Source organism: Chenopodium album, chromosome 13 (genome assembly GCF_948465745.1).
Source record: "Chenopodium album chromosome 13, dcCheAlbu1.1, whole genome shotgun sequence".
Classification (NCBI taxonomy): Eukaryota; Viridiplantae; Streptophyta; class Magnoliopsida; order Caryophyllales; family Amaranthaceae; genus Chenopodium; species Chenopodium album.
Genome location: NC_137846.1, coordinates 40,625,446 through 40,642,345, shown reverse-complemented (window position 1 = coordinate 40,642,345; position 16,900 = coordinate 40,625,446). Strand labels below are relative to the sequence as shown.

At 36.1% G+C, this 16,900-nt stretch overlaps 1 protein-coding gene across 4 annotated transcripts; it reads left to right on the top strand.

Moving 5' to 3' along the window:
• The first annotated feature begins 858 nt into the window (after positions 1 to 858).
• Positions 859 to 15,002, top strand: LOC145574763 (protein FLX-like 1). 4 transcript variants are annotated; one of them, XR_014098165.1, is made up of 7 exons: positions 862 to 1,020; positions 1,388 to 2,009; positions 2,118 to 2,281; positions 2,673 to 2,761; positions 2,878 to 3,064; positions 10,807 to 10,864; positions 14,411 to 15,002. XR_014098165.1 is itself a non-coding variant. In XM_081632622.1 (5 exons), the coding sequence occupies exons 2-5, from the start codon at positions 1,402 to 1,404 to the stop codon at positions 2,968 to 2,970; spliced, it is 948 nt and encodes a 315-aa protein (XP_081488748.1). In that variant the 5' UTR covers positions 859 to 1,020; positions 1,388 to 1,401; the 3' UTR covers positions 2,971 to 3,303. The 4 variants fall into 4 exon arrangements, 2 of the variants coding, with proteins under 2 accessions (XP_081488748.1, XP_081488747.1); XR_014098164.1 differs by having other exon boundaries at positions 2,878 to 3,118; XM_081632622.1 differs by lacking the exons at positions 10,807 to 10,864; positions 14,411 to 15,002 and having other exon boundaries at positions 859 to 1,020; positions 2,679 to 2,761; positions 2,878 to 3,303.
• The last annotated feature ends 1,898 nt before the right edge of the window (positions 15,003 to 16,900 follow it).

Sequence of the window (16,900 nt, the reverse complement as noted above, 5' to 3'; positions counted from 1 at the left end):
TGTTGAGTGCAGGATGGGGCAAGGCAGGGTAGTTGAGACGGATTTGGAGCAGGTGCAACATGAAATCCATCCCCATCCTCATCCCCATGATGGATACAAGATTTATCCATGTCCCCACTCTATCCTCGCCAAACTTGAACCCATCCCTACCTTAATGGGACGGGTCTACTATTTAACCCGTATTATTGACAACCTTATAATTAATTGCATAGATAAATTCAAAAAAGAATACAACACCTAATAGATAAACGAAACAATCTCTAAGTTTAATTTAACGTTTATTCACCATAATTGGGGCAAATTGATAAAGCAACCAAACCAGCAACTCTAGAGATGCAATTAGATAATAAACGACTTTTTACTAGTATATAAATAAAAATTACACTATAAGTGATTTTACTCATTTAGCACCTCATTAATTTACCGTTATAGCTTTAATAGGTAATTCAATCTTAGCCTATAATTACAAAATAAACAAAGGTCATGTTATTTTGATGGTAATAAAACAAAAATCAACTAACATATCTGTCGTTAATAAAGCATTCTGCGCGAAAACAACCTATGCCTTGGATAAAGATCCTTCATCAGCCGGACAACAACTTTGGCGCCAACAAACGATGTTATTTTGTCACTAGCATAACAATTAACCTCATTTGAGAGTCGTTAGCTTATCTCTTCAATGATTGGTACTTGTTTGTTGTCTCTTTTTTCTTTAATGAAGTATTTCGTAATCTATATTAAAAAGTTAATTTCGTAGCATCGCTCGAGCCAAAAACTACTATAGTCTAGAAGAAGTTGACTTGAGTGACCCGTAGAATACCTGAATGACGGTTTTGCCAAGTTTTATTAATTCCAAATTTCCAGTATAGGTACTCCAGTGCTCCGCTCGCAGTTCACAATTGTTTTTGGGTTTGCCAAAAGACCTCAAAACCTAAATTCCTCTCCATTTTCTGGCGGATTTTGTGCAAATTCACACTTTTCCAGAATTCAAATTCAGAACCAATTGTCAATCGCTCTTAGGTAATTTGTTGTCTTACTTTTGTTTGATTGCCCCATCTTTGAAATGGTTCTAATTTACATTTATCAGCAACAATTTTCAATTTATTGGTATGATAATAATTATTGTATTTTAAATTTTGATAATCTTTGTTCAATTGATTTTCAGATTAATTGGTTTTTGGTGTAGTTCGACATCTGTTAATATAAATTCTTGAGTAAATTGATAATTTGAGTTAATTCATGGGATTGAGTTGTTTGTATGCTCCATTGTTTTGTTTATATAAGTGGGAATTATTTTGTTTTTCTTTTAATTAATGTAATTGAAGATATGCGCATTCTTAATTTTAATTTTCTGATGGAAATTTGAATAATTCTGTATAATAATTAGGGGCATCAGTCACAATGTCAGGCAGAAACCCCGGTACGCCATTGCCAATGAAGAACATGCCTCATGGAAGGATTCCGTTTCCGCCCCATGAACCGCCATATGGCCGAAATCTTGGTCCAATGCCTCACCCTGCGCTTCTTGAGGAAATGAGGGAGAGGGAATCCCAGTTTGGGATGGGCCCTAGGTCACTACCCCCTCATCCTGCTATCCTTGAGGAACGTCTCGGAGTTCAGCTTCAAGAAATTCAAGGCTTATTAGTCGATAACCAGAGGGTTGCTGCCACCCATGTTGCATTGAAGCAGGAACTAGAAGCTGCTCATTACGAGTTGCAACGAATGTCCCATTATGGCGATTCCTTTCACGCAGAAAAGGATATGCAGATGAGAGAAATGCTTGACAAGGCTGCCAAATTGGAGATGGAACTTCAAGCAGCTGATGCAATGAAGGCTGAACACATGCGGGTTCAATCTGATGTTAAAGAACTTACTGTCGTTAGGCAAGATCTTATGGCTCAGGTCCAGAGAATGAACCAAGATTTGACTAGATTTTCTACTGATTTACAGCAAGTCCCGGCATTGAAATCTGAAATTGAGCATATGAGACAGGAGGTTGACAGAGCAAAGTATGGAGCTGTTTTTGAGGGTCTTATGATATTACATATGTTTATTTATACAAGTCTTGAATGCTAGTTTTGGCTTCTTTTTGTAATATTAAATTGGGGGGTTTGCAGGGCTGCTATTGAATACGAGAAGAAAGCATATGCAGATAGCTATGAGCATGGCCAAAAGTTCCAGGCTAAAATGCTCTCAATGGCTAGAGAACTAGAAAAGCTTCGGGCAGAGGTTGCTAATGCAGAGAAGAGAGCACGTGCTGCTGCTGCTGTTGGCAATCCTGGTATGATTGTTTGGCAGGTCTAATTTATTTGAGCATTGTAAGAAAGGAGCTTTTGTCTTTTGATTAGCTAATGTATGAGGCTAATAGTATCTACATTTATTGGAAAAGGTTTTCAATCGCGAGGTTTTGAACTTTCAACACTTGGATGTTAGAGATGGTTAAAAAATTATCACGATGAGCTTTTAATAATTCAGTTAATGTGGAGTACCCTTATTTAAGATCTTGAGCACTTCTCACCTCTCAGAAGCTTTGGTTATCTAACTAATTATGATTGTCTTTATGTATTCAATGATCTCCTCTCTCTCACTCTGTCTGTGCACCATGCTTATCTGAAAAATACCTCTTGTCTAGTAAATCAGCCAAACTTAGTTCATATCTTTGTTTATCTTAGGAGCAGCGGCAGGTTATAACACCAATTATAGCACACCTGAAGCTGGATATGCAGGAAATCCCTACCCTGCTGGCTATGGAGTAAACCCAGTAAGTTTCTTACTAAGATTTTATAATTTGGTGTGCTCTGTGATGTTTTTAAGCAATGTTGCGTTTTATCTGTTTACAAAGGTCATTTAGCTTGGTTTTCGGTGTTTGATTTACAGACGCAGCCTGGGATGGAAAATTATTCTCAATATGGACCTGGGCCTGGCAATTGGGGAGCATATAATGTGCAACGTGGTCAAGGGCATAGATGAAGTGGCTTGCAATTATCTGATGATGCAGAATCCTGTTTCGTTTTGCATGCTGGTCTCTTCAGCTCGAGCTTGATAGATGCATAATTGTGACTGCGTGAGTAACTTTGAGGGATTCCTTTTACAGAATATGGGGATGCTTGTTTACTAAGTATGTCATGCGGTGAAATATGTTGTCATTATATTGTCTTATCCACAGAATATTAATTTAAGTTGGTAGTAAGGATAAGCTATATCTATTTACAATTTCTCTTTCTCTCATTTCATTTAGTGACATGTGTTATGCTATTCCATGTCTATATTCTTTTATAGCAGAGGTGACCTATTTGCTTGAAATAGTTTTTCAAGCCTCATAGTTGATTTTGTTGCTAATTATTTTGCTGGTTATTATCGTTTGATCACCGAAGATTTTAGAAAATTGCATACAACTGATCTTGCTTCATTCCTTATGAGAGATTTGATTGCTTCATTCCTTAAGATTTTTCCAAGGATTGTTTTGTTTGATTCTTTGTTAACATCTTGTTCAGTTAAGAGTGAAGACCAAGAAATTATATGCATCGGTGAAGTCAGTTCCTTGGCTAGTTTATTATAAATTTTTTTGCCTGTGTTTATTAAAGTTGGCAAAAGTTAACTTGACATGAGGAACCAGTCCATGCCTGACATGGAAGTGGCTGGTTGGGTTGGGAGTTATTACCTTTTAATGTAAATGGGTTGATATGAGTTATTCATTTGACTCGATAGGATGGGTTAAATATGGGTTAGTATAATTAGGCTAAATATTGTTTGATTCTACCTATATTTATATATGCAAATTAATTAAAATAATGAAACACATAAGAAATTGTAGAGATGGAATGTAACTTGGAATCTTAAATAATTCTTAAACAAAATTTTGATAAATGTTTTGGTAATTTTTAATAGTAGTAATACTAAACATATAAGGGAAGGAAAGGGGAGGAAAAACTAATTTTAAGTTCGACAGATTTAATTTCTTTCTTTCCTCTCAAATTCCTCCAATTTTGGGAGGAAAGGAAAGGGAAGATTTTGTGAAGGGAGCTTTCCTTCCATTTCCCTTTCATTTCCTATCAAATTTCGTGTAATTTATAGAACCAAACATAGGAAACCATAATTTTCCTTTCCTTTCCTTTCTTTTCTTTTCCTCCCATTTCCTCCCAACCAAAAAGGTCCTAAAGAAAATTGAACTAGAGTCTGAAAATTTGATGCTTGATCCGCATCATTTACTATCCCCCAAAGAACCGCATCATTTATTATCCCCAAAAGAAAAGAAAAAAAGTACTCCTTCCGTCTCTTCATTAATGTCCACTTTCTATCATGAGAAAGTGGACATTAATAAAGAGACAGAGGGAGTATTATATATAGGCATATAGCAGCACCTCATGCCTGTGTTTTGTGACTAGGCATTACAGCCCCTTTTGCTTAATTTCTTAAAGTCTAATTTTAGCTTCCTTTTTTTAAAGACATTGGTTGGATTTTTCTAATCGTTTTTTATAAGATATGGGTTAGCGATTAAAATCTCTCTCTCTCTCTTTTTTTTTTCCTGGGTATGGAAACAAACCCTACTGGAGAAGAGTTGTTTGCCTACTCTAGTTTATTTACGGATTTATACTATTTATGTCATGCACATCACCTTGCTAGTAAAAGGACTTTTTTCAGATTGAATTAACCATTTATATTGTATGTCATGCAAACTAATATAGTAGTTTTATTGGGGGTGAGGAGGTGGCTGAGGACTTGAGGAGGCAGGCTATGATAAATAGGGTTTCTGGATGTTTTGCATTTGAGTCTTATTGTTTAGTGTATTGTTTAGTTCTTTGGTGTAATTATAAACCTGCTCATCTGTTTTGAGTCCATGGCCCCATGGCTTTTATATCTAACTCAGCAAAACATAATTTCTAGTTGTCAAGTGACCTTATTTGTACTAACCATATGTAAGGTAGATTTTGTACTGTACTCAAATGTGGCCATTTATTGGCATTGGGGCGTCAACTATCCATTATGTTTGTATATTTAAAATGTTCTTAGTGATTAGTACGTTGAATTTGGTATTTTGATGATTGTAAGGCAGGATAACAAGGAGTGACATGTTTAAAAAACCTACAATTGTTAGTGATATGAATTCCTCACTGTCTTAAATAATAGTGATATATGAGCAGGTAGATACTAAATAGATTATGACTACCTGAACAGTGTAAGTTCCTACTGTTTAGCTGTTAAACAGACTACAACACTTTTTTTTTTTTTTTTTTGTTGGGTTTTTAATTTTGAATATATAGTGGTGCTTTTGATAATCCTGTGAATAGTGTAGTTGATGTGGCTTGATGAAAGTTAATAAGATATCTATGGTCACTATCAGGTGTAGAGTCTAAACAGAAATATTACAGCACACACAATAACATTACAGCATGCTAATATTACAGCACTCTGTAATATCTGACTAGGAGTCAGATCTGTATATCTATGCTTCATGTGGTATTGAAGTCGTATTCTCCTATCCTTCACCCCTTTTGTTGTTCATTTTTTGGATGAGATTTTTAAATTTGCGTTCTAGAAATTGCCTTGTTCAGTTATTTAGATCACAAATTCAAGAAATATTACTTGGTGCTGATCAGCTCAAAGCTATCAGACTATTGGAGTTTGTATGGTGCATCTGGCCATTTGCACAAAAAAGGATTAGCATGATACCTGTATTTGCTTACTATTTCCTTATTGTGAGGCTTGAAATCATTGAAGCTTTCTCATGTGGATCTTTGATAATCAATGTTGGGAGATGTTTGCTGCTGCGATCTGAGTTTTGTACTTGGATAGAAACAAACATATTGTATATGAGGTTATACTTTCTCTTGTCAAGGTTTGAAGTTCTTTATCGCGAGGCTTGTATATACTTCCTCTAGTCAAGCTTTAGCTTTTGAGCGATACTTGACAAATCTTAATTTTGTAGGCATTGCTTCATGATAGTTCTATAGCATGTCAAAAAGGAGAAATAAAAAAAAAGTCTTTCTGGCTCCATCTTTTAGGCTTTAAGATAATCTTCTGGTTATGCTAGTAGGATAGCTTTCTGGTAAAATTCAGGAGTCATCAATCATCTTACACTTGTTCTGTTGTAGTTAAGCCAGCATAAATGGCCTCACTTGCTATTGTACCTCATATTTTTCCAGGATTTGCCTAAGGCTAATTTCTTAGCTTCTATCACCCTGGCTATTTCCAGAAAGTCTTCGTTCAGCTGAAAGTATCTTGAGATTCTTGACATTTAGAGATAACCAATCATTCCTTCTATATATTCTATCTAGTCATACTTTAATGATGTAAGTGATCCTTATAGAAGAATTTCTTGGTGAGAGGCTGAGAGCTGTCAGCCTGTCAGTAAATCTCAGTTCACATATCAGCAACATGTTCCCTTTCGGACCTGACAGTTGTGTTCAGGCATCCATTTTGTTTGCCACTACATTATTAGAAACTTGAACTAGCAATTTGCCGGTCTCATCTTCTGGATAGTGATGGACATGTAGGTGCACTCAATATACTACCACTTCCAAGTTTAAATTCCCATCAACATTTGACTTGCTTTGCTCTTCAGTTGGATTAATTATCTTCATCCTCTGGGGTTTATTGCTTAGTGATGCCTCGAAAGACAAGCATATGATTGATTGGACTAAGTTCAGTCCTATTCTTGTCATAAGTTCAGTAGCAAAGTTGTCAAATTTTGTTAGCTGGAAGACATAAACTGATCATTGCCAAGATATTTATGAGGGTGAAGCAGCTGGATGAAGGATGGATATTTACAAGTAAGTGCCATAGTATTTAGCTCATTAGCTGTATCACCATGATTTTGATATTGTCACATTTCATGGGATGCCTCTATTGTGTGCTCTCTCCATTTTTAAAATCTGAATTTTTTTCTTTCTTATTCTGTCCTACACTTTATATTACTTTGTCTCACTAGCAACTTTTGCCTCCTAATGATTGTATTTATGTTTTCATCTTATTATTGTCTGCTTTGTGGTTTCTTGATACCCAATTCTCACAGATGAGAATTTTTGTTTTGGGATTGGTTTTGCTGCTAGTTAGCTGGTAGAAGTTGTCATTAATTGTATTAATATTTTGAGTAATGGATTTAGTCAATTGGCCTATGAATGAGTTGGTTGTAATAGACAATGCTCAAGATTGTTGGCAGCATTTTAGATTATTGTAGTGGAGCTCAAGGTTATTTGTGAGTTCTCCCTCACCCTCAGAAACTTTGCCTGGCTATAGACCTTGATAAGAAGGAAAGGGGTCTGTCCAAAAAGAACAAAAATATCTATAGAGAAGGTGAGACAGATTAGGTAGAGCTGGTGAAGAGAGGAAAGCAAAAGAGGATCAGAAGAAAGAAGCGATTGTAGAGAAAGAGTGAAAAAGGCAATTAGGCTTGTTTCAATTGCTTGTTGATTAGCGGCTACTGATCTTTGTGTGTTCCATTTGAGTATTGATATGTTTTCCAGGTATGAGATCTGCATAAGACGTGGTTGGAGCTGACAGAGATTTATGTAGAGATAGTGGAGAGGAAATCAGTGGAAAGAGGGTGAGGTGAGAGGATAGGATTGTGAGTGTAGAATTTAGAGGATATATGATTCCCCGTATATAGATGTTGGAACTTCCACCTGGAAAAGTCATTAATAATATGTTTTCCTCTTTTTATATTATGGAAAAACTTATTTCACTTTAAAATCCAAATAAAAAATTTAAACCATATTCATCTCAGGTGAACTTAATCAAGCTTAAGACTTGGGCTAGCCAGAAGCAAATTATGTTCACTCAATTAGGATTGTCTGAACTTATAAGTTGCCTAGTAATCTCCTGTTGTTTAATGGTGCAGACTAACTACATCAAATTTCTAGTAACACATTTCATGCTTGGATCTGTTTGCTTATGTTAGAACTTAGAAATGCTACTGTTCTGTTGATGTGTCTGATAGCTTGAGGTTTTGTTATTTTGAGGTGGTAATTATGCTAACTACTTTATGATGTTAAACTTTGTTAAAGCTTTAATTAGATAAGTTTAGTGATTTTTCTTGTCGACTAGCCATTATGGTCTTATAGAGTATCCTGTATGGGCTGTATCTGTGAAAAGACATTTATTTCTGAATTAAGGTGAGGTTAGACAAACTCTGGATGTTACCTTTGTGGCTGATAAGGTGGTTGATGATATTGTTTTGGACTAAAACTTTAAGTGAGCCTATGATTGATTGATTGGGTGATTATGGGTAATACAAAGTAGAGCAATAAAATTTGGAGCACCAGGCAGAGTGAAGAAATGGGTTCAATAGTGTTTCTTGTCTGCTTGTTTCTTACTTGTAGTGGATGGAGCAGCCTTTGAGGCATTTAAAGCCACAAGGATGTAAGGAAGGGTGACCATTTTATTCATAATTGCACATAATTGTCTTCATGTGTTGATCCTGTAGATAGAAGCGAATGGATGAAATGGATCTTTGTAGATGATCGTGAGCGACAAACTCTTGTATTATGCAGCCTACCCAACCCTTTGGGAATAAGGCTTTGATCTTGTTACCTATTGATATTCTAGCTTTTCCTATGAAAGATACCTGAAGCTGAAGAATCGCCCCTCTATTCCAAAAATTTGGATGAGGCATTCACAGTTATGACTTGTGAGAACCTTTTCTTTTCTCTTTTTTTTTTTTTTTTTTTTTTTTTTTTTTTTTTTTTTTTTTTTTTTTTTTTCAAAAAAAAAAGTATGGGGAGAGGATTAAGGAAATCTTCCAGTGGGTTGGGATTAGGTTTGCTAGTTTAAAGAGGTATTTGGGCTGGGTCTTGGTCCTTTGTAGTCTAAGGACCATCTCTTTGCTGGAGAAATGGTTATCATTTCTTCTGAAACATAATTAACTTTAGTATCAAGTCGTCAAATACAGCCGTGATATTTATATGCATTTGCATCTTGATCCCTTTGATACCCTCTCTATAATTTTCCTTGGTTTCATTTAAAGTTGGCATTGGATGAGTTTGAGTCTGACTTATGGAGAAATGCGTGGAATAATAACTTTTATGTTTCATTTCCTCATCCTATAATCTCTTTCTTACATAATCTTCTGATTTTCATTTCTTGTTTACAGAGGGCGTGTTCTCTTTGTGTAATTATTGCATTAGATTGAATTCTAAAGATTGAAGGTTGGGTGAAAATTATGGTGGGATTTTAAGAGCTAAGACAATCCATCCTTATATGGTTTTAGTGACTTAGGAGCAGGGTATTTGATTTGAGAATTATCTCAGTATTTCATATATTACTCCATTTCTTTTTTCTGTTCCAGTTATCTGTGGAATGTCAAGATTCCATAGAAAACCAAGGCTTTAATGTTAAAAGCATTCTCAGAAAGGTTCTGCTAAAGTAGAGACCTGGTAAGTGCTTCTTAGTTCTTACCTCATATATTTCTTCTCCTTATGTAGTGGGAAGTAAAGAAGTGTAGAGGTTAAATTTTGCATTGTGGCCTTTCCTTCTTTTTGCATGTCATTGAGCATTTGCTGGCCCCTTATGTTACTTTTTAGGCAATTTCTATGGCAATCAACTGGTATGATTATGCTATGATTTCTGTGGCGTCATAGTACATATTCTAGTTTGGAGTTTGTGGGGTAGAGGGTGTTCTTTTTTTTTTTTTTTTTTTTTTTTGTGATGTTATCTCCAAGGCATCAAGTCTAGGTTGAGTGAAATTAAATTTTGAGAGGATTCCTGGTCTTCTTTAACGTAAGTTATCTTTCTAATTGATGACTTTTGTTTCTGAATAAGGTCATACATGTTTGTGTATTTCTTAAATGAGAAGGTATCCACTTTCCGAGGTCCCTATAGCTTACTTTGTGCTATCAATGATAACCAGCTGGTAGTTTAGTTTTAGAGTGTTGCAGCTATGGTGATTACTGTATTGGGGACATACTATAGTACTTGAAGTCATTGTGAATAGCCACAATATTGTTGGGTTAGGCAGTATGGTGATAAATGAGATGTATATACATATGAGTGTGGCTATAATGGGAAGCTGAGGTTAAACTAAAATGGAGCTGCAGCTGACCTATTACTTTATTAGTGAAACTCATTGCTGCTTCCTTCCTCCACTACCAAATAATTTTTGCGATTTTTTGATGTTGGTCTTGATGAGATGTTTGTTGTCATCCGAGATCCATGTTGATGGATTTTGGTTCTCTTGACTAATTTTATTTCTGGTCTTTGTCATCAAAGCTTTTGTATATGTGCAATTAGCTTTCTTTTGTTAACCAAAAAGCTTTCACTTGGTTTTTTTTCTCCAACTCCCCCTTGATGGCTTGGCCATTTCTTGAGTATTCTAGACTCTAGAGTTTATTATTGGGAACACTATCCAAATATCAGTGCCTTGGTTGAAAAATTTGATCATGGTCAGTATGGAAAACTGATAATACTAGTTAGTTTCTGTATATAGGTGTAGATGGTTGAGACTATGAGAGCTTGCCTTTCTGCGAGTGCCAAAATTTTATTTGCATGCTTCCTTGCTAGATGAATAAAGCTATCCTACCAGGTGATAGTTCTTGATTTCATATATCTGTTACGATTCATATTTGCATGCTTCCTTGCTAGATGAATAAAGCTATCCTACCAGGTGATAGTTCTTGCTTCCATATGATTTTTGTTATTTTTGTAATTTAGAATTCCTCTCGTGAACATTTTCTGAGTGAAAAAAAATCCAAAATGCTTTGCTCATATTTTGTAAGCGTTATTGGCCCTTGCTACTATCTTTTATATGTATATTGAACTTGATCTTATAAGGGTTTGATCTGGTCTAATGTGATCCACTCATTTATATTGCAGCTGTGGACTTTTTGCAAGGAGGGTCAATCTTCCTGCATGTTAGATGGGAATATATAAGGTACTGACTTCTTGCCTTCATTATTTTACTTATGTTCCCAGCAGTTCACTGTGATTTGTTGTCTGACCTCGGGAAATGAAGAGGATGTTCTTTTATTTGTGGAAATAGGTACTCAATATTAGGTTTCTGTCTGACCTGGAGACAATTTAACTGTATGAATGGTTTTTGTTTGTGATGGTAGCGTAGTATGTTGATAATTAAGTAATATTTGATCACTGCTTGGTTTTAAAATTGAGTTATGAAAAAGATTGGGCATTAATTAATCAAAACTGTATTATTCCAAGTTTTAATAGGCCCAGTGCGCTTTGAGGTGCAAAAAGTATCTGGAGCCTAGGCCGGGCGCAGGCGAAGGTATGGGCCTTTCATATAAATGTTTTAAAGATGAAGCTACATAAAATTGGAGATAAATACCTACTATTTGAGAGATATGATGCTCTCTCAAACCTAACTAAGAGAAGCTAAAACAAACTTTTCAACTCTTCTCATAATTTTTCTCTTCCTACCCTCTTCTCTTCTCTTTAAATTGGCATCAATATTCTCGTTTCTCCCTAACCTATTTCCTGATTGTTTCCTCAAGTTTCCAAATTTTGTTCAATTCTAGTTATAACCCTCATATGGCTGGTTCATTACCATGGCCTCGATTTCGGAGGCCCAAGAGCGAACAGTTTGGAAACTTGTCAGATAGTACTTTAGCTGGAAAACTGTATTAAATATGGTACCTTGCCTCCGGTTTCCAGTGAACAATTCAAATTTCCGGGGTTGGCTTTGTTTTTTTTTCACGCGTGAGCGATGTGTAAAAAAGCTCAAAGGTGCAATAGTGCAGTTAAGTAATTGACTGAAGTGTGCCTCATTGCCTCTTAAATGCGCTTTTGGTGCTTCCTTTAGTGCACTCTACCTTAAATGGCTAGCGTCTCAGCGCCTAAGGTACGCTTTTTATACACTGCACGTGAGTGACACCTCTTCCACTTCCTCACTCACCCTTTCTTTTATCTTTTGCCCTCAAGTTCTTCCATCCTTTGTTTCTGATCTTCATCTTCATCTTCCATTATCTATCTTGCTCGTTGAAAGTTGAAACCCCATAGCTGAAAATCTACCCACATTACTAATTTATACTTAGTATTAAAAAACTCAAACTAGGAAAGACACATGTCCCCATCCTATTACACTTCCCTATCTTCTTTTCTAATCCAATGTGCCACGTCTTTTTACATTTTTCATTTTTTAGTGCACTTTCTTTCTTAACTCTTTCATTAAACTTATACTTCATCTTCGTCTCTTCTCTTCTATTCAACTTTTTCCTTTTCTCTCTTTAATTTTTGTCTCTCCACCTTTTTTTTAAGCCTCATCTCGAATTAAAGTCCCAAAAATATAATTTGTTTAAACATGTTTTCGATTACACATTACACCCATAATGATTTATTGGTATTTCCTCACTCATCTCTCAATGCAATTTTCTATAAACAACCCCTGCATTGCTAGTTTACTGTTCAAACTCTTACCATACAAAACATATAGTTGCATATGTGCTATTGGCCTATTGCATTTGATTTTTTTTTTTCCCATGTCCCACAATTTTGCAAATTCCCTTCACATCTGAATTTGATGAAGATTAAATTCTCCAAAATTCCCTTCCCTTAATTTTTTGCTTAATTTGGATTTGAGAGATGAGAAAAATGCTATGGATTGGAGAGAACAGGCTGTTGCCTTGGCTCATATACAAGCCTGTTCATTGTGAAGGTGCTCTCATTAATTGTTACCGACTTACTGTTGTAGTTCAGACTAAGCGGATAAATAAAAGTCTTTATTAATAAAAGCCATTTGAAAAGAATTTAGAGAAGAGGACAGGGGCCACGTGACTACCTCAGTCACTATGTGCTCGTTAATTTTTTAAGCACTTAGAATTAAGAGGTGAGTGTTTTTTTTTTTTTTTTTTTTTTTTTTTTTTTTTTTTTAACGAAAAAAACAAAAAGTAGAAAGGGGGAGCTAAAATAGAGTGTAGAGCAAAATGAAGAAATAAGAATAAAGGGAGATAAAATGAGGGTGAAAGAAAAAGAGATGATCAAAGAGAGAACTAAGTACTAATCTAAACACTTGACCAGCCACGGCTGAGAATCTAACCACCACAAGAGGTGGAATAGGTGGCTTGCCGTAAAGTTTTGCCATGCTCGTTAAGTTGCTCATCATCTGATGAAATAGATTCCCCTACCAAGGCTTCATAGGCAAGTGAAGGAAGAAATAGCTTTTCATACAATTGATAATCAAACAACACTCTATCACCTAATTTATGTGTCATAATAAGTGTAAAAACGAATGTGAGACGGAGGCCTTGCCCATGTAAGTAAGATGATCATATTCAAATAGTCGTTTTTGGGCATCACATGACAAAGCTTAATCTGTTCAAATATCTATAATCTATCCATGAGTCTCCTGGATTCTTCCAAAGGATCCTGCTCAAATTTGTTATCTAAAAGCCTAGGTAGATAAATTTTCAGGTTTTTGTCCCCCTCTATGAATTTAAGTAACTTTCCTATCTCAAACATTTCTGTATAGAAGGTGGTTGAGGCATCATACCTTGCTTCTGCGGGTTTGGACAATGCTGGGGCTGCGCTACTTGGCGCTTGACACATCTTTGAGATAATGCCAGATATAATAAGAAAGTCTTCACTTATAAGCCAAATTACAATTTCTATTGAATTCATTAATTGATTTCCATTACCAAGACCCTTGAAATCCTCGATGCATTAATAATATTAATTTTATACCTGCTCTAGAAGGGAAAATGCACTAGTGGCTTCTGCTTTAGTGTATTAGAATACCTCTAATGGCTAAGCTTGACCAGTTATAGCTTGACTTGCCACATCAATATTCCGAGCTACACTATTTTCCAATAGTAAGGTGCAACTCTTGTAGCTTAAATGACCCTAAATGTCAACCAATACTTTTAACAATTTGTTATTATTCTCCAACTAGCAAGGTAGCTTATAAGCGCAACTAAATATTATAATGGTGTATGTGGTCAAGCAAGTAGTTCTATGAGATTTTATGATTTTAAGCTATGACAAAATGCTATTGAAGTAGCCCTTACCATACTATAGCAGAAGCCACTAAAACAAGTTTCCCTCCTAAAAGCATTGAGGCTTTATAGTTAGTAGGTTTTAGGAAAATTTCCCAAGGCTATATTATACACATACTTTGCAACCATCAGAGTGAAGTTGAAAGCTGCTGCTCCTAGAAACTTTGCATTGTTTTCTTAAGCTTGCAGAAAGACAAGGAATTTCAAGCACAGTGATCCTATTATTAGACCAGGTAGGGGGCAGCTTGGTAGTAGTCACTTGGAGAAAAGAGAGGGGGGGGGGGGGGGGGGGGGGGAAGGAGGGCTTGAATTGATAGGCCTCGGGGATGGGGGAGGGGGTTGCGAATGCCTCCTTAATTTGGAATGACTGAAGTAGGACTTCAGTCAAGATTGTGTTTATCAGTTTGATGTTAGATTTTCCTCGTAATGTAATGTTATGATTGCAGTTTTAATTTAAAATTCGTTTTGTACAGGTGGACTATTTTTGATGATTTTTCACAGCTCATAATTTACTTTTTGGAAGCTTGCAACTAGGAATGGCAATGGATCAGACTGTGTACGGTCAGAATCCGATCCGTTTACTAAACGGACCTAAAGTTTGAATTCGACTCCGGATCCGACTCCGCTTGTATAAAACCCGAATCTGAATCCGATGGACTCGACCTCCTCCGACTCCGATTCCATGTCCGTTTTGCAGACATTAATTTCTTCCGTTTCTTAGATCAGAATTAGAAATTTCTTCAGTTTCTTAGATCAGAATTAGAAAAAATACAAATAGAGGGGTTGCAGAAGTTTAGAATTTAATTTTTACACATAAAAATGATAATGATTATCACTTGAATAATTATAAAAAAATTAAATAAATTTCAGATCTACACAAAAATTAAATAAGGAGGGCTTGAATTGATAGGCCTCGGGGATGGGGGAGGGGGTTGCGAATGCCTCCTTAATTTGGAATGACTGAAGTAGGGTTCAGTCAAGATCGTGTTTATCAGTTTGATGTTAGATTTTCCTCGTAATGTAATGTTATGATTGCAGTTTTAATTTAAAATTCGTTTTGTTCAAGTGGACTGTTTTTGATGATTTGTCACAGCTCAGAATTCACTTTTTGGAAGCTTGCAACTAGGAATGGCAACGGATCGGACTCGGGTCAGACTGTGTACGGTCAGAATCCAATCCGTTCACTAAACGGACCTAAAGTTTGAATCCGACTCCGGATCCGACTCCGCTTGTATAAAACCCAAATCCGAATCCGATGGACTCGGCCTCCTCCGACTCCGAATCCATGTCCGTTTTGTAGACATTATTTTCTTCCGTTTCTTAGATCAGAATTAGAAATTTCTTCCGTTTCTTAGATCAGAATTAGAAAAAAAATACAAATAGAGGGGTTGCAGAAGTTTAGAATTTAATTTTTACACATAAAAATAATAATGATTATCACTTGAATAATTATAAAAAAATTAAATAAATTTCAGATCTACACAAAAATAAATACTCGTACTCCAAGAACTTTCAATTCTACCCAAATTACTTAGGAAAAAGAGAACTTCCAAGGTTTTTTTTGGCTTCGGCCTTCAGATCTTCAAGTGTAACAAGTAGTGTGAAATCAAACAACAATACAAAAATAAAAAATTACTTCATAATAGATGATGAGATACTGTTCACGAGTTCTTATTATTTTGGTTTAGATCTCTATTATTGATTGATAATTGGAGTAGTTGACAAAAAACTCTCAAACAAATGGAGCAGTTCTGAGAAAATTGAGGAGAGAGGAAGGAGAGGAGTTAGGAGAGGAAAAATTGAGGCCTTGAGGTTGACTGGTTGAGGAAAAGTGGCGGAGGAGTATAAAAACTAGGGTAAAATAAATTTATACTCCATGTAAAACTCGCGGGTCGGACTTGGGTCGGACTTGGTTGGATGCTATGTAAGGTACGAGTCCGATCTGAATCCTATTCGGATTCGGAGTTTTTTTTATCGGATTCAAACTCGGATTTCATTATTTCGGACTCGGATCGGATCGGATCGGACTCGGACCGAACTCGAATTAAATTGCCATCCCTACTTGCAACAATGCTGCGTACCGACAAGGAATTAACCGGTCCATTCTGTCATGGATTATATGATGTCTAATGACGAATAATGAGATGTGAAAAAGGCCTACTTCATGAAAATCATCTTTAAGTGGGAGGGGGGTAAACCTTAGCTGAGGTAGCCTTTTTCTACACAAAATGGCTGTGAGGAAAACGAAAAAGATACAGGAATTGTGAATCCTTCGTAACAGTAGTGCACACATCTTTGTTGTACCTTCTATAATTGCCCGAAACCTCTCTTGATTCCCGTGTATTGGTTTCTGACAGCACGCACTTCGGTCACGGAGCATCACCACTCCAAACCACCATGATTTTGACACCAAATGAAACACTTTTAATTCATCCACCTCTTCACCCATCAATCCATCATCACTACCTCATCAAATGCCACAACCATCTTGCCATTAGTCACAAATCTGTTGGTGACTCGGTTTATTGTCTCAACTAAACTGACATTTTGCAACTCTGGTGTATTACCATTGTATCATATCATGTACCAAATTATGATTTACATTGAAGTCATTAATTAATTTCCTGTTTCAAGGTAGTTTTTTAGATTAAAAGAGTATTTTTTTCCCAAATCATATATACGTCTTAGTGGTTTTGTTATAGGACTGCCCATTGCAAGTTATGGGACTTGAGTCCCACATCGGTCATATGGGAGGCTGCTGTGAGATTTATGTAGGGCTTTCCTCCCCTTGAGCTAGCTTTTGAAAAAGCTCTCTTATTGTCCTATATCATAGTAAGCCAGCCGTGATCAACGAGGACGGCGGTCCTTTATGGAGGGGCGAATGTTATAGGACTGCCCATTGCAAGGTATGAGACTTGAGTCCCACATCAGTCATAATTGGGGGCTGCTGTGGAATTTATATA

Excerpts from the sequence above, each read along its gene's own strand:
- LOC145574763 (XM_081632621.1), top strand. The coding sequence starts at position 1,402 with ATGTCAGGCAGAAACCCCGGTACGCCATTGCCAATGAAGAACATGCCT. Across the intron at positions 2,010-2,117 it reads CAGGAGGTTGACAGAGCAAA|GGCTGCTATTGAATACGAGA; the intron begins GTATGGAGCTGT and ends GGGGGTTTGCAG. Across the intron at positions 2,282-2,672 it reads TGCTGCTGTTGGCAATCCTG|GAGCAGCGGCAGGTTATAAC; the intron begins GTATGATTGTTT and ends TGTTTATCTTAG.